This window comes from Chelonia mydas, chromosome 12 (genome assembly GCF_015237465.2).
Source record: "Chelonia mydas isolate rCheMyd1 chromosome 12, rCheMyd1.pri.v2, whole genome shotgun sequence".
NCBI classification, from domain to species: domain Eukaryota; kingdom Metazoa; phylum Chordata; order Testudines; family Cheloniidae; genus Chelonia; species Chelonia mydas.
Window position 1 is genome coordinate 31,836,556 of NC_051252.2, and position 26,594 is coordinate 31,863,149.

Sequence of the window (26,594 nt, forward strand, 5' to 3'; positions counted from 1 at the left end):
AAGGGGCTAAGGGCCCAGTGTTCTCCAGATTCCTTTTGGGAAGTGGTTTTCAACATATTTTCATTTGCAGACCCCTAAATAATTTTGAATGGAGGTGTGGACCCCTTTGGAAATCTTAGACATAGTCTGCGGACCCCCAGGGGTGCGGACCACTGCTTTAGGGTCAGTGGGATTGAATGTAGAAAAGGGGTGGGTCCCTTCCCCAAAACTGATATGGGGGAGGTATGTGGAATCAAACCAAGGGTAACTTAGTGATATCTGACAGATTTGCAGGCCTTCTGGTGAGGGGCCTTGCAGGAGTGGGGGGGAAGGGCAGGGAGCCCTGCTCCTGTCTATGTTATGCCTTCTACATGGAAGTGTCTGTGTAACAGAGCCTAAATGCTATGATTATGGGTACTTTGGAATTACCTGTCAGAATAGTTGCAATGGCCTCAGTGTGGTACAAAACCAAACAAGATAACAGGTGAAAAATGTAAATAGGGATGCTTGTCTCTTTTGAAATACAAAGACAAGGAGAGACAGAGTGGAAAGATAATCTGTCCGTAACCAGAAACTGCATCTCCTAAATAGAGAGTTGGTATCCTTAGAAAAATTGTTCCAATAGTTAATTACCCTCATTTATTTCTGGTCTGAATTTGTCTATTTTCAGCTCCCCTCCATTGGCTCTTATGTTTTTTTCTGCTGTCTGCTATCATAAATCTCTTCCCATATTTGTAGGCCATGACCCAGTATGTGAAAAGATGTGTGAGGACAGCTGAGATCTCCAATAGAGTCCAGCAGATAACATACTATCAGAGGAGATGTGCTCAGGTAGAAATTGTGCTCCATGTAGGTGCAGAAAACCATCTGCATGGTTCTCATTGTGGAACCTTAGAGAGCTAAATAATAACAACAAAAATTATGGGCATCACCAATACAGTAACGACTAGATATCCAGAGGGGCTGATCCCCTGCAGAACCTACTGGTCTCTAGTGGTTTTTTTTCTCTCTGTTCTAGTGATATAATTTTCTGTTTTCTTCACCGTTTGAAGAAAGTGCTTGGCTAGAATCCCCCTCAGTAGTGCGGGAGGATCAGACGAATGGTATTTCCTCCCATGCACCTTCCAAGTCTGTCCCTCAGCAACTTGCACCAGTGGAGGCACTTGTCATAATTGTCTCTTCTCTCGTGGTCTCTCCCTCCCCCTCCCCCCCATCTCTTTGTTTTATTCATCTGTAATCTCTTGTTTTATACTTAGATTGCAAGCTCTCCGGGGCTGCTACTCTTACTTATATTTGTGTTCAGCACCTCATGCAGTTGGGCCATGATCTCTTAGAGGGGCCTCTGGACACTACCACAATGACATGCTAATAATGAGACGTGATTGCCACTTACTGAGTAGACAAACTTTTATTTAAAATCCTGTGTAACCACTTTAGCATGGCACTGAATATTTTCATTTCATTGGCTGTATGTTTTGGACTGTGAGTGTCCATTGTACTCTGTTCAGAATCAACCTATAGAAGGAAAGCTGGTGGTAACTTCTTACTTGCTTAGTTTGTGAACAAAATCAATCAGAGAATATGACTCATATGCAATAACTATATCAATAAAATAATGTAAGGTAGCTAGTAATGACTTTTTCAAAGTTTAAGAGATGCAAAGATGTGTATATCACACTAACAACACTGTGATTTTATTATTATAATAGAGAGCTAGGAAAGGGGCAGGACTGAGGAAGCAAGTGGATTAGCCAATTAAGGTTCCTGCCCACATAATTTATTTTTGTTATTCTGAAGACAGCCTTTTCAAAGGGCCTATTTGGAAGCATGTCATTTGCACATGTGAATCAGGTAACTGTGTCCCTGTGGGTTGTTAGGTGTGCACTTATCTAAAACGGATTTGCTTGCAAATTTGGTGAGAATAATTCGGGAAGTTTTCTGGAAATATGCCTCTAAAAGTTAGCTATGCCATTTTTGGAGTGGACTAATTCACTAGAAGCTCAGGTGATGTAAACCAAAGGCTTGCCTACATTTAAAATGCTGTAGCTGTGCCGCTGTAGTGCTTCAGGGCATGGCTACACTGGAAACTTCAAAGCCCTGTCGCGGGAGCGCTCCAGCAGCAGTGCTTTGAAGTGCGAGTGTGGTCGTGTGCGAGCACTGGGAGAGAGCTCTCCCAGCGCTTCTGGTAATCCACCTCCTCGAGGGGATTAGCTCTGAGCGCTGGGAGCCTGTTTACACTAGCCCTTTAAAGCGCTCTGATTTGCTGCGCTTGGGGTGGGGGGGTGATTTTTCACACCCCTGAGCCAGCGAGTTAGAGCGCTATAAAGTGTAAGTGTTGCCAAGCCCTCAGTGAAGACTCTGTCTATGCCAACGGGAGGGATTCTCCTGTTCGTGTAGGTAATCCACCTTCCCGAGAGGCAGTAGCTAGGTCGATGGGTGAATTCTCCCATCGACCTAGCATTGTCTACACCAGAAGTTAGGTTGGTTTAACTGCCTCGCTCAAGGCTGTGGATTTTTCACATCCCTGAGCAACAAAGTTATACTGACCTAATTTCCTAGTGTAAACCAGGCCTAACTGCTCTTCTCAGGAGCTGGCCTTTGTGCCTCCCTGTACACCTGAGGTGTGTGGTTAACTCATAGCAACTGTACCCCATGTCAAGTGTATTCCTTACTTACCATACTTTTGCAGACTCTGATGTTACTTGTTACTCATAACATATAAGGGAGAGAGGGTGTGTTTCTGCGATGTGACGTGGGCAGAGCCGAGGGGTGGTAACTTTATCGCCGGGAGCGCAACTCCTGGCAATAAAGTGCTTTCTAAAGCGCGGCTCATGGCGCTTTTCAGTGCTAAAACTTTTGTCGCTCAGGGGTGTGTTTTTTCACACCCCTGAACGACTAATGTTTTAGCACTGAAAGTGGCAGTGTAAACATAGCCTTAGTCAGTGGGGATACAGTGATACTTGGTAAGATAATGACTCAGGCTGAAGCTATTGTCCACAAGTTGTAAGGCCGTTAAGTCTGATGATCCTTAAGTACCCCACTTCCCAAGAAAAACAAAGATCTGTGTTGTATGCAGTGTTGTAGTAGTCCTGTTGGTCCCAGGATATTAGAGAGACAAGGTGGGAAGTTATATCTTTTACTGGATCAACAGATACTTATCCAATAAACGATATTACCTCACCCACCTTGTCTCTCAAAAGATCTCTTTTGGTCCCCAAACTATAATGGCTCCAGGGAAGGAGACCTTAGTACTGCCCTGGATGACCTGGTTGTTGTGATGATATGGCCCATGTTGAATATGCAAAGAGAGATGCTGAATTTTAAATGCATATTCCTTCTAAGACATTTAAATCACAGACTGGAAAAGTGGGACACTATCGCTTGTTGATTTTATGATCAAATAATTTAGATAAACTTTGCAGTGAACACTTAGCATTTATTAAATACATGACAGTAAATTTACAGAAATTATAAGACAATAAACATAATTGGACACATTATTCTAGATTTGTTTACTACTAGTTCACAGATAATATCCCATAACATAATACAACACAAGATTTTATTATTGAACATATTCCTGTTTATGTCACAGCTCTGCAGACGACACCACTTTACACATAGGAGCCATAATATCTAAGTCCAGCCACAGCAGCTGTAGTTTGAAATGGATAGAGGGAAAGACTTTACACAAAGCAATTGGTCATTATAGTTGTCAGGTGCTAGCAGCTTCTTTCAGTTGCTCAACATTGGTCGGCTTCTCTTCCTTTTTGTATTTAATCCCAAGGAAACTGAAAATTTTCATCAGCAGTAGATCAACAATCTCTTCCTCTTCTGAAGCCTAAAAAAATGACAAAAATAAAGCTCCATGCTGCTGCAGCTGTGTATGGATTGTTAGTTTAAACAAATGGAGTGAAGTCCTGGCTCCATTGATGTAAATGGCAAACTACCATTGGCTTCAACTGAGCCAAGATTACACATAGAGAATGTAAATACTATAGGTAGAACAGACATGGATTCAGGTGGATGAGGCAGAATATCACCATCACTTCAGAAAAAAAAACCAACAACAACAATACCTCAGCGTGTTGCAACATGCTGGGTGAAAATCTGACTCCACTCAAGTCTATGGGTGTTTTGCCATTGACTTCAGTGGGGTCAGAAATGCATCAGCTAGCTGTACACCAGACAGTTCCCACAGATACATGCCTATAACTCCTAGTAAAATGAGTGGACGTTGCATACTTGCATCTAGTGCTTACATTAACAATCTGTTCTGTTTTCCATTCCCTTGGTTTTATATACAATACAACAGATTCATCAAGGGCTTCATGTATAGTATCAAAGAGGGTTTCATAACACAGTATCAATATCTTAAAAGGAAGCTTTGCCATGGACTTCAGTGAATTTCAACTTTTATGCTGGATTTGGTGTGGGTGCATACGATAGAAATTACAGATAAAACTAAGATTAATGCACAAAAAGTAGGTAGCTAGATGCTTACCTGACTTGTGTGCACAAGTTGTTTTGAGAGTGTATATATTTCTATTAATAAAATTTAGGCTGACTTAGAAAATTTAGTTCTGTGAGTTGAAAAGAGCAGTGTAACTTTATAAAAGCTAAAATGTGTTTAATTGGAGTAGATTGTGAGCTCTTAAAAGCAGGGACTGTGTCCTCATCAGTGTTTGTACAGGGCCTAGCACAGTAGGATATCCAAATCCAGATTAAGGCCTCTGTGTGCTACTGTAATGTAAATATTAAATAATAAAACAGTTTAGATGAACATACCTGATAATGTTTCTGTTCCTCACTAAAAGCAACCAGAATCACTGAAATGAACAGATTGAGCACCACAAATGTCATGAAAATGATACAGGATCCAATTAAAAAGGAGCCCAAAATTGGATTATAGTCCAAGACCTGGAGAATAAATAAAATAAGGCATTATGTTTTTTATTATAGCAGAAAAAGGTTGGAAGCAGGGTCAATTTAAAACCCTGAAGAGGGCATCCAAGTTGTTGATAGAGTATACAATATGTATCTTCTCTCTCCAGGAGTGATTTTCATGCCATGATGCACTATACATCAGAGTTGATAGAACATGCTTTTATGCATGTGATGCATCCATATGTATTATGGGCCATGCTTTCTTTTATTTTTTAAATGTTTGTGTGCAAATTTAGTGATCATGAAGGTGTCAGTTTGACAGACCTGGAGACCAAAGGCTTCTGCTTATCCCTAGAACAGTGGTTCCCAAACTTGTTCCGCCGTTTGTGCAGGGAAAGCCCCTGGTGGGCCGGGCCAGTTTGTTTACCTGCAGCGTCTGCAGGTTCGGCCGATCGCGGCTGCCAGTGGCTGCGGTTCGCTGCTCCAGGCCAATGGGGGCTGCTGGAGGCGGCGGCCAGTATGTCCCTCGGCCCACACCGCTTCCAGCAGCTCCCATTGGCCTGGAGCAGCAAACTGTGGCCACTGGGAGCCACGATCGGCCAAACCTGCAGACGCGGCAGGTAAACAAGCTGGCCCGGCCCGGCAGGGGCTTTCCCTGCACAAGCGGCGGAACAAGTTTGGGAACCACTGCCTTAGAACAAAACAGCACAGGCAGTGCAATCTTCACCATGCATTCCTGAGTCTGCTCCTGCAGTGAAAGGACAGGTCAGCCCCATATGTATTCAGTCATGGGCCTCTTTGCTGAGGTTAATTATGGTGATGTGGACACTTATCAAACCGAGCCTGGAGTGAGACCCACCAAACTCATTTAATCAGAGCTACAAAATAGGAGTCAGTTAGCAACAATTTTTCATATGTAGCAACCTGGGTGGGATTTGAACCTAGGACCAAGATGTGAAACACCTTTCTAGCCCATTGCCAGTCCTCTGAACCATCCAGTCTCCTGCTGGACTAGTTTTTCAAATAGTCCACAAAAATGCACAAGAAAAGCATGGGCTTTTGCATGTATTGTTATAAATTACTGTATCCACAAGTTTAACTCCTTTTGAAAATGTGCTTCCTTATGTGAAAGAGACTTGTTTTTTTCCTTTTAGGCTGAGGGACATCTGCAAACACTCACTACTGGGATTCATGCTTACAATTCTTCAATGAGATTTCTCACAGTGGCAAATATAACACATGGTAGTAACTGTTTGCAGGCTTCCGCAAATATTTATTGATTGACAAATGTTTCATACAAGGACAGGATGGTGTGCACAAGATAACTATATCAAAGGTGAAGAGTTACAGAGATTAGCAGCACACAAACAAGTTTTAAAGCTATAATATGACTACAAGGTAACCTTCAGTACCAAATGAAGAGAAGCCCGCGTGTGATGAAAGATGACAAAGAGGAACTAATTTAATCCACAAAAGAATTGGCTTAAAAAAGCTGTAACATGGAAGAATTTTTCTTGGGAAGTCAGGAATAAATAAAACGTTATTAAAAATCCAGACATTACATTTGCCCCTTATTCTGCAAGCACAACTCCCCTTGGAGAGCAGAAGGTGTATGTATGTAGCTTCCCCAAGAGGATGGTTGGTCTGTGTTTCAGGGGTGCATATAGACTATTGATAGTAATGTCTGTTGTCTAGATGAACCATACAATAATTTGTACTGGCTAGCAGAGAAGGTGGCTATTTAAAACCTGAGTACATTTCTTAGTGAAGGGTTCAAGAGGGTTTAAATGAAATGGAGAATAGGGTATGAAATATATTGCACCCTAGTCTCTCTTTCTTGGCTTGATGAGAAAGTGCTCCCAGATATAAAGCAGGCAGTTGAGCTTTTAAAATCAGACTCATGTCTAACACTAATCTAAAGTCTCCCTGTTTGCTTAGAGCATTAAGCTCTTCTCCCTTTACGGCATCAAATATTAAATGTTTTCTTAAAAATGAAGAAGTGTTATCTGTAATACTTGGATTTGAGTTCAGCAGGACAGAACTCGAGATTGTCATGAGCAATGTTCTTTCTTTGAGTTTCTTCTAGAAAGGGAAAACATTCAAATACAGCTGTGTTAATTTCTCAAAATAGTTTCATCGTGCCCCACTGAGTTATTTATCTGCTTTTCTGCAGTTGTGAATACATTTCAGAGCTGGCACTTTTTCTTCGCAAATGAGATCATCTGTTGTTTATAAGAAACCCCACTGCTGCTGAAATTTCTACAGGAAATTAGCTACATAAGACATTCACTTAGTCATTAAAAAACCATGAGTCCCACTCTCTTGATTCCACTAAACTGTGTACTACTTTCACAGAGTAACTGTGTATTCTTATTGCTATTTCCCCATCCCGCTCCAGCTCTTCACTATTGTCTTGTTTTCCCCTTGCTAGGTCGTGCCTCAGCTATCTTGTAATCGCTGTTGGACAGGGATAAGCACCTACCACCACACATTTTGGTGGGGATAGAAATAATGGTAATCATGGGTGCTGCTGTAAGATTCTGATCTGGCTTTTTGTACCCTTACTTCCCCAAATTCTGGGACTGCTCAGGTCTGATTTGGGTTCAGATCTACTTTTATGAATTTGTATTAAAATTAATATTTAAAGTGTTTTTTTTTTAAATACAGCCTTTTAGGAGGTTAGGTTTTTCTGTTTTTACACCTGTACATTTCTAAAAGTCTGCTGTCTGCAGTGGCTGCTGTCATTTTGCGGAGCAGAGCAAATGTAGCATGTTACAGACAAAACACACACTGTGCTCTCCCTCCTGGAGCCTTTACTGTACTTTTTTTCTTTCATGTTTCATTTTCTTTAATTTAAAATAAATCACTCTGAAACCACATGGCTGCTCTTTATAGTCCTGATCCACCTCCCATTCAACTCAATGGAGAGACTCCCGTTGACTTGAATTGGAGCTGGATTGAGCCCTAAGTATAGAAAATCATAACATGATTTTGTGGTTCGGTTTTTCATTTTATTTGTCTGCAAATAAAAACAACTTAGTTAGACTGACAGCTCTGTGGGACAGGAACTATATTTTTTTGTGCTGTGTTTGTACAAAAGATGGTCATCTCCTAGGTCAGTGATGGGCAACCTGCGGCCCACAGGCTGCACATGGCCTGTCAGGGTAATCCGCTGGCAGGCCGCCAGACAGTTTGTTTACATTTGCACAGCTACCCACAGCTCCCAGTGGGAGCCGCGGGAAGCAGCGTGGGCCACAGGAACGTGCAGGCCGCAGGTTGCCCACCACTGTCCTAGGTGCTACCACAATACAAGTAATTAATAATAAGTCTCTGAAGGGTAGATCTGGTACCTCCTCATAGTTGAAGATTCCCAGCTGAAGGCTGACCATTGTCTCTGCTGAATCAAAGAGGGTTTTGTAAGAGTTCAGCTTCCAGCCAAATATCAAATTTGTCTGCAAAGAAAAGAAGGCAGATCTTGCGTCATAATCACACCAGTTTGTTGTCCATTTAGTTCACAACTTTTATGTTCACAGAAAGTTGTCCTGGTCTGACATCAAAGTTACATGGAGCAGGCAAGAACCTAGGATCTGAGAGTTACTTCTCCTTCATGACAGGGACTTGGGTCATGATGCACATGCAAACTAATGGGCCCATCAGACAAGTCATCTTACTCAGTTCCTGACTTTCTCTATGTCAATAACAGGAGTGTTTGCAAGGGAGACGATGTGGGAACCAGCTTTTGGGGTTTAGTTCAGCAGCAAGGAAGCACGTGGTGGATGGCCATAACCGCAATAAAATATCTTACATCCATACATAACCTGATTTATCAGTGATGCTGAGCACCTGCAGCTCCTATTAGCTTCCAGTGGCCTTGTGTGTGCTCAGCACTTCTCAATATCAGATCAATGGTGCCTTTCTTCTTGAAAGATCTCAAAGTATTCTACAAACTATATACATAAATCACTTCACCTATCACTGAAATGCAGTCACCTCTGTGGTGTTTAATACAGAGCAATACTAAAGAGCACTGTAGGGAAGGAAGTGAACAATACTGTTTAGTTATGTCTCTCCGATTAATTTATTTGTTAATGAACAAAGATTGCAAACTCTTAGGGGATAAGGACCACATCTTCCTCTGCCTGTACAGTACCGAGTGCATTTTGGATGCTACCGTAATATAAATAGAAAATAATGTAAAGGAAGATGCAAATAGTGGTTTGGGTTGCAGGAGATTTATTTATTTTACAATAGTACCCAACCTACACTGGGCCTTACCGCGCTGGGTGTTCACACACTTAGTAAAAGGGGGGTCTCAGTTTGAAGAATTTACCGTGTAAGTAGACAAGAGTGAGAAACTGGACCTGTTATCTCCAGTCTACAGATGAGGAACTGAGGCACAGAGGGATTAGCTAACTTGGCCAAGGCCACACAGGAAGTCTGTGGCAGAGCTGGGAATTGAACCGTGGTCCGAGTTCCAGTTCAGTGCTTTATCCTTCTTTGAGATTACTGTTTTGATCTGATTTATTGCTATTTTGGAAAAGTTCTAATTACTACCTAAACTTTTCAGTGACAGATTGAACATATTTGTTCTATATCCCACCTGCTCACTACATGGTAATGTACATACAGTGTTTCAAATAAAACAATAAATACACATAAATAGTTACAGTGCTGTAATTCATTAACCTGACTGAATAAACTAGTATATTTACACAATAATGAACTTTATTCCTGTATAAACAGCAATGGGCAGAAACCCAAAAAGTCTTCCCTATGTTTATTTTACATGTTCCAGACCATATCATATCTGGTGCTGTCAGTCAATCACTCTCCCCTGTTTGGTTGTCCTGTAAGATCTTTGCCCACTAAGTATATTTTTGTACTCTGCTCTTTGACACATGTACACCATGCACAGGAAATCTCTATTTTTTTATCATCTTGTTTGTTTATTGAACTTCATTTCAGTTTGCAAAAGGGCAGACAAGTGGATATTTTAACTTGCCACTCATATATGCTGGAGAGTGGATCCTTCTGCAGCATATTGCAGCCATCAAACTGCTCACCTAAGATCTAGGTGGACAGCTTTATTTCATTTTACATTTCAGAGCCACATTGTTTTCACTATTCAGAAATTATTCATTTTATCTGCAGCTAGCAGATTGCAAACAGGAACCACAAAGATACTCACAGCAATGGAATAGGCAAGGAACATGATTAAAATAACAGTGATGAATCCAGAGATGTCACCCCAAGCCCTCCTCAAGGTGGAGGTGATCATGTTTAGTTTAGGGTTGAGCCTCAAGAGATGCCACAATTTCACAGTAGAGAGAAGCACCAGGAAAGCAATTAGGTAGCCAAGAGCTGCATCAGCTGTTGCTGTTTCATTGAAACTTACACACCTATGAGAAAAGAAGATTAATAAACAATGCATGAAAAACTTTCAGAACATTTCTGTGCACTATGATTAATGAGCATGCTGGTAGCACTGGTCAGTCAGGGTTTGTCTTCACTGCAAAGTTAATTCAGGTTCTTACTAACATGTTGCTCCTAACTCCCCTCCCATCCCATCCTCACACAAGAGTCTCTTGTGCATGGTGATGCTTTACATCTGAGTTGGCTGGTCTATCTGCAGTATGGACTAAAGCCTGAGTACTTCTAATACTCAGTCAGGCCAGATACTCACCAGATCCCAGAGTAACAGGCACCTAATGCAAATGCTTAGAGTTTACTGTTGGGTATTGTAATGGGGTGCATAGACCCTTTCTGGAGATTGACTGGGATGGCATTTACTATCTTGCTCTGAAAAGGACCCCAGTTTCCTCCTAGGTCTGCAGGATAGCAGGGCTGGGCCAGCTGTGGAGAAATAACTAATGCCCTGTAAATTCTATAAGAAGAATATGCTGCAGGAAGTTGGGTAATAAAAATCTAACAGTGAAAGGGGGAGGGGTTTCTAGCAATAGGGCTGGAGCAGGATGGGTTAGGGGGGCATTCTTGGCTGAAGTAAGCCATCCTTCAAAAGCTTGGCTTTGAGAGAAGCCACTTATGTTTGTGTTTTGCTGCTTAAAGGGGCTGCACATTCGTTATGTTTGTTACTCTGTTTTGCAACAGAGCATACCACAAAGGTGTCTAAAATCTGCATGGGCCTGTTGAATTCTTCTCTGTTGTGACTGGTTTGTTATTAATTTCTGTCCTAGGATATTGCTGTGTCTGGCTTTGCTCTGAGCTCTTAAACAGTAGCCATGTACCTACCCAGGGTGGCTGCAGTGCGATGAGGGAAAGGCAGATGATACTAATATACGGCCTGCACCGGCAAGGCCCATCAGTTCCATATACACCATGTTAGGGGAGGTGGTGCCAATGCCTGCTGTCCTTTAGCGTTTCCCCAGGTGAGGTAGCTTTAATTTCTGTCACTGACATAAATCCAAGTCCTAAAATCCTTACACGGATTACATAATACAGCCATACAGATTCACTTCATCTACCAGTGAAATGTAGCTACCTCTGGAGAGCATATATCTCAGGCAGCAGAGGTGCTGGGAAAACAAGGGAGGTACAAGCTAAAGCAGAGAAAGGCAGAGTCATGGAACATTTACTCATCCTTGTGATGCTGATAGTAGCTGATATCGCGTGCCCCCAGGATTGTCCTCTTCACAAACACTGATAGGGTGCTCCAGCTAATCAGTATAATGGCCAGCTCTAGCAGGTTCCACTTGCTGTGGAAATACCTCCATTTCAGAGCCCTCATGAGCTTTCCCTGTGAAAACAGGAGTTTCAGTTCCAACAGCCCTTGGCTAGAATCTCGGCAATATGACTGTATAAAGTGAGCAGGGTAAATCAAATATATCACTGCCATGTTACTCTAACAAACTTTGATTCCATTCATTTCTGCAAAGGCTGCTGATCCAGCCCCCAGCTCTGCCTGGAGCTACAAACAGTTCAGTCCAACATTTGGGATTCAGACGGTCCCCTCTGCACAAGAAGAGATCCCTGCACATCTGCTCAACCAGTTCTTGTGCTGTTCTCTAGTTACCACCTTCTCAGCATGCACTCCAGTCAAGTGAAATCCCCCCTTTCCTTTATTTATTAAAGGTACAGGATCTGATTCAGACCTCACACTGGCAGGGGTGCTGGAACAATTTGTATAGTGGGAGTGCTGAGAGCCATTCAGCCAAACTGTAAACCCTGTATATAATGGAAACCACGTCAAGCCAGGGGGTACTACTGCACCCGCAGCATGCCTACTTCCAGCACCTACGTCAGGAGCAACACCAATGAAGTGGTTTGAATTACACTGATGTAAAACCCTTGTCGTTGAGATCAGAATCGGATCTAGTGACACATGGCAACTGAAGCTTCTGCTGGGTCTTACCTGTGCTACCATGTAGTAGATGACAAATAGGAAATAAATCACTTCTGCTGCAACAACAAAGATGTGCAGACCATCTGTGTAGGGGTAGAGCCGGATGCTCTGCAGTTCTGCATGCGTGAAGAAGGCCCCTGAAAAAATAAAGCTGTGTTCAGCTCTCTGCTCTTTTGAAAATTCCTCCCTGAATCTGTTCCTTGTTGTGTACTGCAGTGCAAGAGCTGAGAGTGCTAGAATTGAAAGTGAGCTCTTACCTAATGCGTTTGTTTCAAACATCAGGCTTATAATACAGAACAGGTTCACATTGGCATTGTAGACTGTAAATTCAACAAATACTGCTCTTGTGAAGGTGTCCAGCCAGACGTTGTTGAAGAGATATTGGAGAATTCTGCCAAAGAGTGCACAAAAGAGAGAGTGACTAATCACTTTTGACTCATATTAGAGGTGTGTGGTGTTACATGAGGAGTAGAAGTGTTTGGAAACTATATACAGAAAGTGGGAACAAGAGGCAGGGACTTTCAAAGGACACCTGAAGTATAAGTCCAAACAGGGAGGAATTTCTCTGTCCCTCTATGGACTACACTACACAATTAGTCTAGTGCTTTTACTCTCCTGTGAAGCTTCAGGTGTTGGCTAGTACTGAAGCCAAGATACTGGCTGGATCAGTCACCCAGCCTGGCAAGGCAAAAGCTAAGTTCCTATGCAGCTATCTCCAACAACATCTAATTTACCTGTAGGCAAATAGGTACACGTGGGTTTCCAACACTGGTGGACACTATTTCCTGGTGGTAATACACAGGGCCCTTATCTGCCAACTTGTCTCCAAGCCTTGGGTCCCAAGGCCTCCATTTTCTGTTATTTCATTCCTAGAAGCAATCTCTGTTGTTATTCACAAACACAGTACTGTAGATTGTTTCCTGTAATGGACAATTCACTCCATCTCTAACTATGGCTAGAGGGTGGATATAATGATTGTATAATGACTCAAGGAGCTTGGCTTGTTTAGCCTAACTAAAAGAAGGTTGAGGGGAGATATGATTGCTCTCTATAAATATATCAGAGGGATAAATACCGGAGAGGGAGAGGAATTATTTAAGCTCAGTACCAATGTGGACACAAGAACAAATGGATATAAACTGGCCACCAGGAAGTTTAGACTTGAAATTAGATGAAGGAGGAGTGAAGTTTTGGAATAGCCTTCCAAGGGAAGCAGTGGGGGCAAAAGATCTATCTAGCTTTAAGATTAAACTCGATAAGTTTATGAAGGAGATGGTATGATGGGATAACATGATTTTGGTACTTAATTGATCTTTAAATATTCATGGTAAATAGGCCTAATGGCCTGTGATGGGATGTTAGATGGGGTGGGATCTGAGTTACCCAGGAAAGAATTTTCTGTAGTATCTGGCTGGTGAATCTTGCCCATATGCTCAGGGTTTAGCTGATCGCTATATTTGGGGTCGGGAAGGAATTTTCCTCCAGGGCAGATTGGAAGAGGCCCTGGAGGTTTTCGCCTTCCTCTGTTGCATGGGGCACAGGTCACTTGCTGGAGGGTTCTCTGCTCCTTGAAATCTTTAAACCACGATTTGAAGACTTCAATAGCTCAGACATAGGTGAGGTTTTTCGCAGGAGTGGGTGGGTGAGATTCTGTGGCCTGCGTTGTGCAGGAGGTCAGACTAGATGATCATAATGGTCCCTTCTGACGTTAGTATCTATGACTCTATGAATCTATGAAGAGCATAAACACTGAGGAGGGAAATGAAAAGCATAGGGTTGACCAAGAAGATCTTACTAAGATGAACATGAGCAGGGGAAGATTAGGCTGAAAGATTAGGCTGAAATATTTCCTAACAATGGCATCCAGTTAAACTATGCAATGATCTGTCAACGGAAGAGGTAGAAAACCTATTGCTTTAGACATTGAAAAGTAGACTAAACCAAATGCTGGAGTGTGCGGAAGAGGGAGTAATGTTGCACTGACTGGGAGGAAGTACTAGGTCTTTTCCAGCTCTAATTTTTTTGATTGTTTAGTAATTGCTTGTGTAAATCTGGAATCCATGTGCATGCACATAGTTCTAATCTTAGAAAATCAGGTTATAATCCTGGATTAGATTTTGGTTAATACATGATGTAACACATGGTGACAATAGACATAAAACATGAATCAAATCAAAATCACAACAGTAGCAAAACCCAAATACAATAAAAATGCTACCTGGTTGCATTCTTTGGATCAGTTCCCAAGTGAACCACATATCCTCCTCCCCTATAGATGGCAAGTTTGCCCCACACTGGATGCCCTCTAAGTTTGGACTGGCTCTGATATTTCCATGCAGAAGTCAAGGCAGAGGAGTTATCGAAGGCTGAGATATTCCAGTGTTCCCCATAGTCTGACGTGTCTTCCGCTTGGGGAGAATACGTAGCATGGCATTCTTGGACTGAGCCTTGCAGTTTGGGAGCTATCGGGCAGGTGTTCCCCTTCACTCTCACTTGACGAATTCGGGCACTGCCTACCAACTTGGAGTTGCCATCTGTAATGAAGCCTAAAAGAGTTATGTAAAAGAGTCAGTGTTGACATTATGGCAGGCTCAATAATCACCATAGTCTCAACTCCCATTTATTCCTCACTGAAAGATTTTTTTTGTCTTGTTTATTATTTGATTCTGTTTCTTAAATAAAACAAAACCAATGTGAATTTAATCCGCAAGAAAACAAAGGATTAATTGTCTTGGTTTGAGTCAGGCGTAATGTAATAATAAGAGCTAATTCTTATTTAGAGCTTTTCATCCATAGATGTCAAAATATTTCACAAGCAGTCAGTATCATTATCCCCATTATAGAGCTGAGGAAGCTGAGGGTCAGAGAGGGGAAGCAACTTGTCTAAGGTCACCCCATAGGCAAGAGCCAGGAATAGAACCTAGAACTCATGAGTCTTGGTCTATTGTATCAAAGTTACCCTACACACAACTCTGCCAATGCACTTCAATAGCACAGAGACACTTCGGAGCACCAAAAATGGGCTGAATGTATGTTCTGGGATTTGCCCTGATGGGGAGCAGGATGAGAACCCCAATACTTGTATTCATTGGTGACCTAAGCCATGAGCACAGATCTGGAGGAAAAGCTGGTAGTATCACTGCTGCCATCTAGCTGTTTGGCCTTGTTTTAAATGACAGAAGCTCATGGAAAAACCATCAGACATATATTTTAGTACAACACTAGACACAGATTATGTAGTGTTACAATAAGACACAGATCTTGTACATTACATAAAAAAGTTAATTAAAGTATCAGGACAAAATCAACTTGGGGCCATTCTACTGTCTTCCATGGAGTTACACCAGAGATGAATTTGGCCCATTGTGTTTAAATGCACAGTCTGAGTTGTATTCATTCAGCTATGCAGATATTGATCAGCTGATAGGGTAATGTACTGGATGACACTAACTTGTGTAAATTATCAGGACACCAGACTTGGACCCTAATGTCCCTCCCCAGAAGCCCAATACACATGGACAAGTTGGGGGCATGCACAAAAGTCAGAGTTTTGAATGCCAAGTCAAACAATGTGAAATCCAGTCAGAACTCTGTACCTTGATATGAGCCATATAACTTGTTGACTAAGGTAGTTCTTGCCCATGTGAAGAAGTCCTGATAAGAGTAGATATCCCGAAACCCATCCGTAAAGCTACTTTCAATGTGTTTGTTCAGGTAGTAGGAATTGGGATCTCTTTGTCCATAGGCAACCAACAGTAGCATCCATAAAAATCCCAGGTAGGCTGGAAAGAACAGCAAATATGCTTTTAGGTTAGAATTGATATCGTTTGTCTAGTACAGAACAACATGACAATTATTGCTATCACTTAGTATTAGGCTAAGAAGATGTCTAGAAAAATTTCTCTCTCTGGACTATATCAGATCAGTGTTGAATTTACATGGGTTGGCTTAGACTGTTGTGTCTTTCCCACATCACATCAGTCAGAATCTGAGTAGGGTTCAAGAAAAGAACAGGCAAATGGATAGGACACCAGCAGTAACTCAGGTTATAAAAAGGACCTGAGGCTCAAAGATGCTGTCAGTGAAGTCAAGGCAATTTTCTTTTCTGCGCCTTCGGAGGGAGCAAGAATGGAGCCTAGGATAGTAACTCTGAGTAATTCTTGCTCACAGGAAGGAGCAAACCCACCTTCTCCCAGCTACTAACTTCCTTCATCCTCTCCCTCGGCCTTCTTCATAAACTCTCACACTCCTCTGGCCTGTTCTCTTAAAATACAAGCAAGCTGTGTTCACCCCTTCCTCAGAAAACCCACCTTTAACCCCACTGGCATCGCCAGCTATTACCCCATTATCGCTTTCACCCTCTGAATGCACTATTTACAATCCATATATCCAATAGGTATGCCTGTGTAAAGCTCTCCCTTCCCCACCCAAGGAGTCCAGCAGGATAATATTAGCACTGATTTGCAAACACATGAAAGAGCTTTGTCACTAAAACAAGAAGATCATCTGTGGGCAGATTGCAGACCCAGTATTTCTCTGATTAAGGCAAACGCTTTCTGCTCCTTGATGTGATTGTTCTTCATTCTCTGAATGTCTGTGGTAGGGGGTGGCTGGTAGATGTTTCTTCTGCTATCCCTTCGAGCTCCAAATAGAGGGTTTGAGTCACCTGTGTGCAAGAGCGATAAAAGCCAACATGTCAGTAGCTCCTCCAAGCCCTACTTTTTATTTCTAGGGGACTCCAGCCATTTCAGGGAAACATTTCTAGTTATACAGGGTTTCTCATCCGGGGTGGGGGAGACTAACCCTGGGCTGGGGCAACAGGCTAGTTCAAAGGACAATGGAGGTGAAGGGCTGAGGAAAGGATCAGTGCTGGGGGAAAACTACCAGATCCACATGCTGCTACTTCTTCAGGTAAAGTGACCAGTCTGAAAGTTGCTGACTTTCCATTCACGCTCCCACTGTGTCCCTTATGTAGATAGCTGTGTGGGGGCAGCTTATAAACACGGGGCTGCAGGCTCAGGCCACAACCCAACAGTCCAGGCTTCTCTTCTCTGCTCCCACGGCTCTCAGCCCAGCCTGGGGTGGCTCCAAAGGATGCCCCACCCCAACAGATCCAATGCCCAGCAGCATGAAGCCTTCTGCTGAGTGAGAAAAGTCAGCAAAAAACATGCAGAAGAGCAAAAAAGAAAAAAATAGATAAAAATAAGAAATGACAAATAGGAACAAAGGGAGGGGGGAGAGAGAAGGGCCAGAAAGGAAATGGCTCTGTCTACCAGCCCACGCCAGCCCACAGAGGTAGGGGGTAGGCAGCATGTCCCCAGTCTTTGTGTCCTGTGCAGTTAGTACAATGGGGCAGGGGTTAGCAGCAGGACCACAGGCTTCAAAGACAGCTGGGAAGGTCGGGGCCTTGGTCCCAGCCCCTTTCAGCACAGGGCAGCAGATTCTGCTGTTCCAGTCCCTGTGTGCACTCCCGCAGTGCCTCTGCGAACTGCCAGCAGAGCGGTGTCCCCCAGCACCCATCTCACACAGCAGTAAATGGTAAAGCCATGGGAGAGACCCTCAGCCGGTGTAAATTGTCATAGTCCCATCAGAGTTCACTGAGCCAAGACAATTTCCACCCACTGAGGTTCTGCCCCACACTCTGGCCCAGAGCGTATGTACATACGGTACATACATGCAGACACTTACACGGTATATTTATACATGTATAACTAAGCCTAGCAGCAAAGGCTGAACATCCAGAAAATGGAAAATAATGGAAACTTACCGACTAGCTAGGACAAGGAACCGAGGATTTTAGCTCAAACAGGCTACAAATATCAAGTACCATAAATGATTTAACACCCATCTGGGTTGTGAGAAGGGGAAAAAGAAGATTCAGATGAAGAGAAAGATAAAAATAGATCCCAACACAATGGGGAATGACCTGCGCACGGCTTGCAGGGCTGATCACAGGCAGCAGGATTTACACTTCAGAAAGATACAGGGAAGCCTGGCAGACGTCCAGTCCAGTGCCGGAAATTGTAAGAGGGTTGGTGCAATTGCTACGGCAAAAGGCAATTTTCCAGGTGAAAACTGCTTTCTCTACCCACTGAACCCCCCTTCCCCACCTGGTGAATAAATTAAAGCAGGCCTAGAACTTGCTGGCCTCTTAAGATCCGGCTGAAAGAAAATAGCAAATCAAACACAAAGCCCCTCTCTCTGGGGAATAGCACCATTTCCTTCATTCTACCAGTTTGGGAGGTCCACAACTCCTTACTGGGATGTCTTTCTTGTGATATATTGGGGAGGGAGTGTGATGGGGTGTATAAACCCTGCTCAGTGATGGAAGGGGTTAAAGAGTTGCCTTGGGGAAGGCTGGCTTTGCCCCTCGGCCCTGTTAGTCATGTCAAGGGTGGAATAAGGTCTTAAAAATGGGAAGTTCCCAGCAGTAGCAGAACAGCTCTAGGAGAGAGTCCAGGGTGGTTCTACGCTCGCAGAGGAGACTCCTGGAAGCTTTTGGGGGGATCTGCCCTTGGGAAGGTCGTTTACCAGCCTCCCCTCTGCCCCCGCCCCATGCTTACAAGGAGACAGCGACCCGGGTGTACTGGCTGGGTAAGATAGGTCCAGCTAGCCCCAAGCCCTTGTCCCCTTTTGAGATTAGAGAATCTGACAGTAGCCAAAGGGACTAGGGGAGTGAGAGCTAAGAGCCCTGTCCTCATCAACACAAAGAGACTATGTAACCCAATTTGTGTCATTGGGCCTCCTACTTAGGCAGATGGAGGTGCCCTAAGGACTCTTCAGGGCCTGCTCAGTAGGAGGTGCCTATCAGAAGCCTGAGAACTGTGGTAACGAGTTCTAGTATTAAGGCAGTACTCTGCACACTGGACAATGGAGCTCCCCATTGACTACAATACATTTTATTTATACACACTATTTAAATAAAGTGTAGTAAGGCCACATGAGTCACCAGTTGCATTATGAGAAATGTAGCACATTAGTTCCATCTTGGGTAGAACAACGGTTGAGAAGTGAAACCAATAGTAAACTAAGGAGTTACATATAATGGCAAGGAAGAACATGGAGGGAACTTGTCTAAGATAGAAGCTGGGTTTTATTGATATTTTTGCAGGCCTGGGTTTACAAAATCTAGTGAAAAGTGCAGCATACCACAATGTGCATTTTCATTAAGTTGTGGAGTTGTCGTAGAGTTTGTTGCAAAACAACCCATGATATAAACATTGGGAAGTTAGCACAGCACTAATGTAAATTGCATTGTGTTCAAGAATGGAAAGCTGTGTGCATTCTTTCTTCCATATGCAATTTTGTTTTTTATATTTTGGATGAGAGCTGAATCATTTAAATTGGTTTCTTCATATTTGCATCTCTCTGAAATCCTACTCCATTATTTTAGTTCTTAAGTTTTCAGCTAGTCTGCTAAATATTATTCCCTTCTTCTGAATTCTGTTCCTTGGATATTGAAACTGTAACACAGTTGCTGAAGTTTGCAGCATGCAGGTGAGAGTGTGGGAGGCAATAGCAGTCAGCCATAGCAGCAGGACCCATTCACGGTTCTTGGTCTACTACTACTAAGAATGAGAACATGGTTCATTCCCACTTCTGAGAGGGGACAGAGCAAGTGATGGTGGGGAGGAAGGGTCTGACATCAGAGTCCTGAAAGTAGACGAGTCCCAAATAATAGGATTATACCCATCCAGTTACAAGGGCAATCTCACAACAGTGCTAGGTCAAAGGGGTGTGAGTAGAGTTATAGAAGAAAGACCCATGGGGATAGACAGTTCTTTTTGATCCAAGATTTTTCCTTTTCTGGTTCTGTGGCCTCCCTGTTATGTGCTATGTAGAGTTTCTTCCTAAGGAAACGTATGATCAGGTTTTATGCTTTCCTTTTCATTGTGCCTACAGCAGCTTTTCTGTACTCCAATAGATTTTTATGCTCTAAACATTCAAAAGGGCCCTAAAGCTGCCCTAATGGGGCACCTGAGAATTCCTCAAGCAAGGGGGAATCCCTAACTAACAGAACCAATATAGCTGCCTCCCTTGCCCCCCCCTTGATTCCCCCCCCCCCCTGCAATCTAGAGGGCATGTTGGAGACATGCTCATGGGAAATTATGGAGCTAGATCCCCTGGGCACTCCAGGGGTCCCTGGCCTGTGTTGTTATTAGCTGGTGTAAATTAGAGCAGCTGGTCTAGGGATCAGGAGCAGACAAAGGTTATAGGAGGTTGGTCACATTTGTCCATCCTGACCATATGCATGAATAAAGCACTTAAAAGTCTCAGATAAGACATTTCACATTAATTAATTAGTCCCCACATGTTTTACATCTGACACACAATTACCTGGTGCAGACAGAGGTCCATCAATAGCAGTGTTTTCCTCGTCTTCATGCTCCACCTTCTTCAGAACCAGAGCGAAGAAAGCAGCAAATCCCAACACCTGGAAGACATTAGCTATTTGTTCAGAGTCTGCACATTCTGCATGAGGAGAGGTCTAGAGCTTGCCTTAAATGCTTGTCTCTGATCCATGCACTGCAGATTGGGGAGGAGAATTTTGCCTTTTAATTTGCTCTATAAAGACAGGCTAATTCCATGAACAAGAAATCAGAAAGAGAAGGGACCCCAAGATGCTGTGTGAATCCCACTAAATGCGATTGGTTTTTGCCTCTGGCCATACCTTTCCCACTGGAAACTTTCATCATCCGATGAAGTGAGCTGTAGCTCACGAAAGCTTATGCTCAAATAAATTGGTTAGTCTCTAAGGTGCCACAAGTTCTCCTTTTCTTTTTGCAAAATAAGACAAAATAAGGTGAAATGACGCTAACGGGAACAAGATTCCTGCCAAGACAAATCAACACGACATTATAACTCAATTGTAACAAACCCCCTAACTTACAGGAAGGATCTCTTGCTTAAGAGCTCCGTCCTGCAGTCCTTTTGAATGTAAAACTCAAGTTCACTTCAATGGGAGTGATGTGCCCGAGAGGGCTGCAGGATCAACCCTTCCCTAGCCAGTGTTTTGTATTGATAGTGACCTTACTTTTAAGGGCTGTGTGATGAATAGACTTTCAAAGAAGGAGATGGCCATGGAGATCAGCCACTTGATGGAGTTCTCCTTGCCATAATGTAGCCCGTAAAGCATGGTGAAGAATCCGGACACACCACTGGTGGCAGCTATGAGGAACCAGCCAATGAAAACAAACCACCAGGGCAAGCCTTTGAAAGAGGAACCTTTCTTGCCATCCCCAGAGAAACTTGGAGTGGGGGAGCACCTGGAGAGTCAACCATCGTGAGAAAGTCATTTTACCGGTGAGATAGAAGCAAACCACAAATAAGACAAAATAAAGTGCAAACTCTGGACTTAATAGGGATAAGAAACACCTTATGTGAAAGTCAGATTTTAAAAACTATTAACTATTTTCAAATTATTTTGACAGATACAATGATATAAATAGTATTCAGAAAGTGGCAAAAACAGGTACACAAATCACAGGTATACAGATACAAACAGGTATATAGATATAAGATCAAAGCACATTTTATGGGCTTTATTTCTAAAACCCCAGAATAATAGGATTTCTAATGTAAATTCTGACAGACCCACCACTACATTGTGGCTGTTGGATGCCCCTATAAAAAAGGGCTTAGAGACCATGAAGAGTAGCATCACTATATTGTTGAATGCTTCCTACTTAAAAATCAGATTTTTCTGACCCATTTCTGTCTCTGTTTTTTGTTAACAGGTTTCCACACATCCATTATTTTACAGACCCTTGAGCACTTTGGAGCTCAGAGCTTGTCCTCAGCTCTTTACTATAATGTTTTACTACATTGGAACATTTAGTTTTGGAGGCATAAATGTATAAACCAGTGGTTCCCAAAGTAGGGGCGCTGCTTGTTCAGGGAGAGCCCCTGGCGGTCCGGGCCGGTTTGTTTACCTGCCGCATCTGCAAGTTCGGCTGATCGCAGCTCCCAGTGGCCGCGGTTCGCTGTTCTCGGCCAATGGGAGCTGCAGGAAGCAGCTTGGGAACCACTGGTATAAACAAAAGAGTGATGAGTTGCCCCTACATCTCTAGTATGCAGTAATCATTCCATTGAAATTCCCTTGCTGCTCCTCCAAGAGTGTTTATACAATTATCAAGGAGTCATCAGATGGTAATGACTTTCAATCACCACCAGCTTGGGCTGGATTTGAACCAGTGACCTGCATCTACGTATACCAATGATAAGGGTGATTGTTACCTCTCACTGATGGATCCTGAAGAGCAGAGGTGGCTTTCCAGGAGGCCTTTCATGTGCTGGACCTGCCTAACAGCTTGGACGTAACTCTGAGCCTTCTGGAATTTATGAGGTCCCAGTAATTCCAACTCCATCTCCACGTGCTGGAGTTGCATGTACAAGTAGCGGCTGTAGTCACTGTGTTTCAGCCTTTCACCCATTCCTTTTTCCGGAGTTGGGCTTCTTGTTTTTTCTCCAGGGAAATGGGGGAGGGGGGGAAAAGGGAAATAAATGAGGCTGCTCATGGAATAAAGTGTGAATAAGAGTGGCAGAATCAGGGCCTAGGATTTTCAGGGTGGGGAATTACTCTGAAGGTGATGCACATCTATGGTGACTGCTAATACTAATAATGTAGCTTTCATAACTTATACAACCAGTGTAGCAGTAGCATTCTCCTCACACCTGGCAAACAATATTTTATGACAATGACCTCAGAACCTCAACAGATGAGCCCAAGACCAAACATCCTTGTTCATAGGCTACCTGTGCAGTCTGTAACTGCATAAATCTATTGAAAAAGCCAATGGCAAACTGGGATTGCAATCATTGGGGCAATTTACAGACTAAGGTAATAATCAACGTGAGCCCTGGTGGCAGAATCAAGCCCTGAGTTGGAACTGGAGGGGACAACAGCACAGGGAGAGGAAGGATGAGGGAAAGGACAACATGATTATGGAATCACTGAGACATGAGGCTCTTGATGCTACATGGACACTGACTCGTCGTAAACACCGAAAAGCCTGCATTGGTTTTAAAAGCAGGACAGCTGAGAGCCACCATTCACTCTACCGCAAAGGAAACAATGTATTTACACTGAACTGTCCTTAACTCAAAATGAAGTAAGAGAGTGGTCCTCATATCTAGCGATTGCGGTGGCTTCAGTTACAGGCATTTCTGTGAGGCTTTTCTTAGCTTGCGATTTACCTTGTATATCTACAGACCCTAGTGTGATGATAATAGGATCATCCTTCTTTTTACTCTCATCATAAAACTCTTGCCCAGCTCTGTTTTGCTGGCAGATGATGTCCTCAACCAAGGCCAAGAGTGTGTTGATGTCAGTAGATTTTCCAGGGTCTGTTTCTGAGGAGGGTAGCGGAGTCTTCAGGGTTTTAAACAGTGAATTGGCAATTCTCCTAATATCCTGGAAGATGCAGCAACAGCATGGCAGTCACCTAGTGGCTCTGGTTACTTGCACTGATGTAGTTTAAAACCATGGTAAGCTTCACTGGTGGGTGCACCACATCTACAATGGGGGTTTGCACTGATTCTGTAGCTACAGTGCTGCCCCCGTGTGGGTAAGGCCTTAGACTCTCACAAGCTTAGACAGTCCCATGGGACAGCCCTGATCTGACAGGTTTAAGTCCAACAATATAAGCTTGCAGGATGTGAAAATACACACAATTCACCAGGGCTGGGGAGTCTATTCTATTCTATATAGGTTCTTATACCATGCTCATCATGACAGGAGTGGAGTGCCTTTCAGTTGTGCATTAAGCAACATGACTACACATATGTCTCGTGTTGTTAGTTGTATCATGGGAACAAATGTTATCCATTTCATTGATGTTAGACTGTGACCACACAACACAGTGATATTAGTCCCTCAGTACATACCCATAAGGCTCCATATCTGCCTAGGGAGGTACATGAAATCAGCAAGAGTCTCCTACATGGAGAATTTGACCCTGACAATGGTAATCCTAGCTAAGTACCCCTCATTCTTTAATCCCATCCTGCAGAGTCAAGAGGACCTCTAACAGAGAGACACCCCTCAGTGAATGTTTTGCTTATTACTTAAGGAATTATGAAGCACATCTGGTACAGGACAAAATAGTGCTTTCTTGCCACACATAGTAAACAGTGAGTTCATACTGATGCACACACCCACCAGCAGGGGGCAGTGCAATGTATTTTATATACCGTTGGGGCAGATCAGTACTCTCAACCATTTCCCTGTAACAGCCCATGCGCAGAGGGACTTGCCTTTATCACAGCCTCAGGGGTGAGTGTGATGCTCTGGATTGCCTGAGGGGGAGGGGGCAGATTTGGAGACACTCGGCCACTTTTCCCTGGTTTCTTCTCCTTCTGCTCCTTGGTCACCTGGGGTCGGATGTTCCTGAAGATCTGCACGATGAGCAGGTTAATGGGGAACATGAGGAGGGAGCTCTCGAAGCCGATCATCACCTCCTGCCACGTGAACTCGATCTTACCTGCCATCGTCAGGCAGAGAGGAAGGGTAAAAATAGTCCCAGAGCAAAGTGAAAATGCCAGACTTAGAGCCCCTCCCCTGTGGAAAAACCTTGTTGCTGAGTGATCCCCCAATGAAACTGCTTCCTGGCTCTGTGTCTCCCCTTCCCCCCTGCCCAAGCAGCCACTCAGCCTTACCTAAGTCCATTTTCTGCTCAGCTGGGTCCTTCGGCACCCCCCAGAACATGATACTGGTCAGCATGGTGCAGAGCAGCAGGGAGAAGCAGCACGACACTCTCTGGGCTCGCGTGAAGGTGCTTCGTGGGGAGCGGTTGAAAATCGAATACCAGATATGCCCGTCCTGGAAACCCTTGGAAGTCTTCATGAAAAACAGGTTACTGGGAAGAAGGAGGGGGATGCAAGGAAATGCTTAGAAAGGAGAAGGGGAAAGAGAGATCAGTTTGGGGCCCCGCCCTGGCTGACACCTCTAAGTGCTCCCACAGTACAGATTTTAAATAATAATGAGATGACACTCAACAGGATTCTCATTGTTTGGGTTGTGTGAGATGGTCGTGTTAGCACTGGATATAGCCAAGTCCCCCAAATCCACGAGACCAATGCCTTTTGCAGAGGCATAAAAGGTAGCTCCTGTCCCTGTAATTGTAGGGTGAGGACCAAATACATCAAAAGCAATTTCTATTAGTCTGTCAGGGAAAAAACGTAGTAAAGCGGATTTGGCGCTGGGGTTTGTACTGGGTACTTCCAACTGTCTTTCTCCCCTCTCCTCAGTGTTTTCAGAGCAGTAATACCACACTTTAACAGTCAGATGCAGCTAAGCAGTCCTCACTCTGGCTCTGGTCCAAAGTCCATTGAAGTCAAGGCTGAGATCTCATTGACGTTAACGGGCTTTGGGTTAGGCCCTCTTTGCATCCCTTCTTTTTTCAAATGGATTGCTGCCAATAACCAAACGCAAGGCAGAAGTTACCTGAACTGCTTCATGTCCTGCTCAGTAGCAACTGGGAACACTTTGTCTAGGACACACTCTCCAACATCAATGGCCAGCCAAGAGTTACAGAGGAAATACCATTTCTGATCCTGAGCCAGATCATGGACCAGCACGCGATTCACATACCTGTGCCATAAAAATAAAGAACTAACTCATGTGGGGAAGACGCTATGGAATTCAGGTCACTGGAAGTGCAACTCACTGAGAGTTTGGGTGTCAGACTCTGACCCTTAGCCTGTCTGTGACTTAGCTTCTCCATCTGCAAAATGGAGATAACTCATTCCAACTTCCTAGGGTGGGGAGTGGATAAATACATGAACGTTTGACAAGTGCAACAGAAGGGCAAAGTGTTATCAGAAAGGATAGTCTTCTGTCTCCTCATAGCCTCTCCCCTTGCTTACCAGGATGGACTGTCTCCTGAATTATCATGCCACAGTCGGATATGCTGCAGTTCCCCAAGAGGAAACAGGGTACAGAGCAGGAAAACATCCACTCCTCCACGCTCAAAGACTAGCGTGTCAGGGTCAGTCAGGTGGTGGGGTTCACTCTCTCCTTCGAGGCCGTAAAGCGTGAGAGTCACCTGAAAGACATACCGGATGAGTGTATTGATAATTGACAGCCTGGCACCATTTGTTTGCATTCATGGCTTGGACGTGGATACTTTGTATTGACACGGGTTCCAATTCTGAACTCCTTACTGAGCCTCTGTTCTGGCAAATTTCAACTGAAGCCAAGCTGCCCCCCACAGGGACTTAGTGAAAACTGAGTCAGGAGCTCAGGCGTTGCCCCTGGATGTCACGACAGCCTTGCCAAATCCTATGAACTGAGTGTAATGGAAGCTGTCACAGCTGCTGAGTAGCATAAGAGCAACTGCTCTTACATCGTTGTGCATGTAGGGAGAGC

The 26,594-nt window shown here is 43.7% G+C and overlaps 1 protein-coding gene across 1 annotated transcript in view; it reads right to left on the reverse strand.

Annotated features, from left to right (window-relative positions):
* Positions 1-3,425: 3,425 nt before the first annotated feature.
* Positions 3,426-26,594, reverse strand: part of PKD1L2 (polycystin 1 like 2) — a 70,271-nt gene continuing 47,102 nt past the window's right edge. The window contains exons 26-43 of the mRNA XM_043526467.1: positions 26,093-26,271; positions 25,671-25,817; positions 24,884-25,083; positions 24,482-24,708; positions 23,423-23,639; positions 22,463-22,691; positions 21,261-21,492; positions 20,564-20,660; positions 16,752-16,892; positions 15,823-16,008; positions 14,445-14,772; positions 12,484-12,617; positions 12,236-12,363; positions 11,460-11,620; positions 10,055-10,265; positions 8,217-8,318; positions 4,768-4,899; positions 3,426-3,820 (exon numbers count right to left, since the gene is read on the reverse strand). Coding sequence (XP_043382402.1) covers positions 3,695-3,820; positions 4,768-4,899; positions 8,217-8,318; positions 10,055-10,265; positions 11,460-11,620; positions 12,236-12,363; positions 12,484-12,617; positions 14,445-14,772; positions 15,823-16,008; positions 16,752-16,892; positions 20,564-20,660; positions 21,261-21,492; positions 22,463-22,691; positions 23,423-23,639; positions 24,482-24,708; positions 24,884-25,083; positions 25,671-25,817; positions 26,093-26,271 — 3,177 coding nt within the window. The 3' untranslated portion in view covers positions 3,426-3,694. The remainder of the gene's footprint in view (positions 3,821-4,767; positions 4,900-8,216; positions 8,319-10,054; positions 10,266-11,459; positions 11,621-12,235; positions 12,364-12,483; positions 12,618-14,444; positions 14,773-15,822; positions 16,009-16,751; positions 16,893-20,563; positions 20,661-21,260; positions 21,493-22,462; positions 22,692-23,422; positions 23,640-24,481; positions 24,709-24,883; positions 25,084-25,670; positions 25,818-26,092; positions 26,272-26,594) is intronic.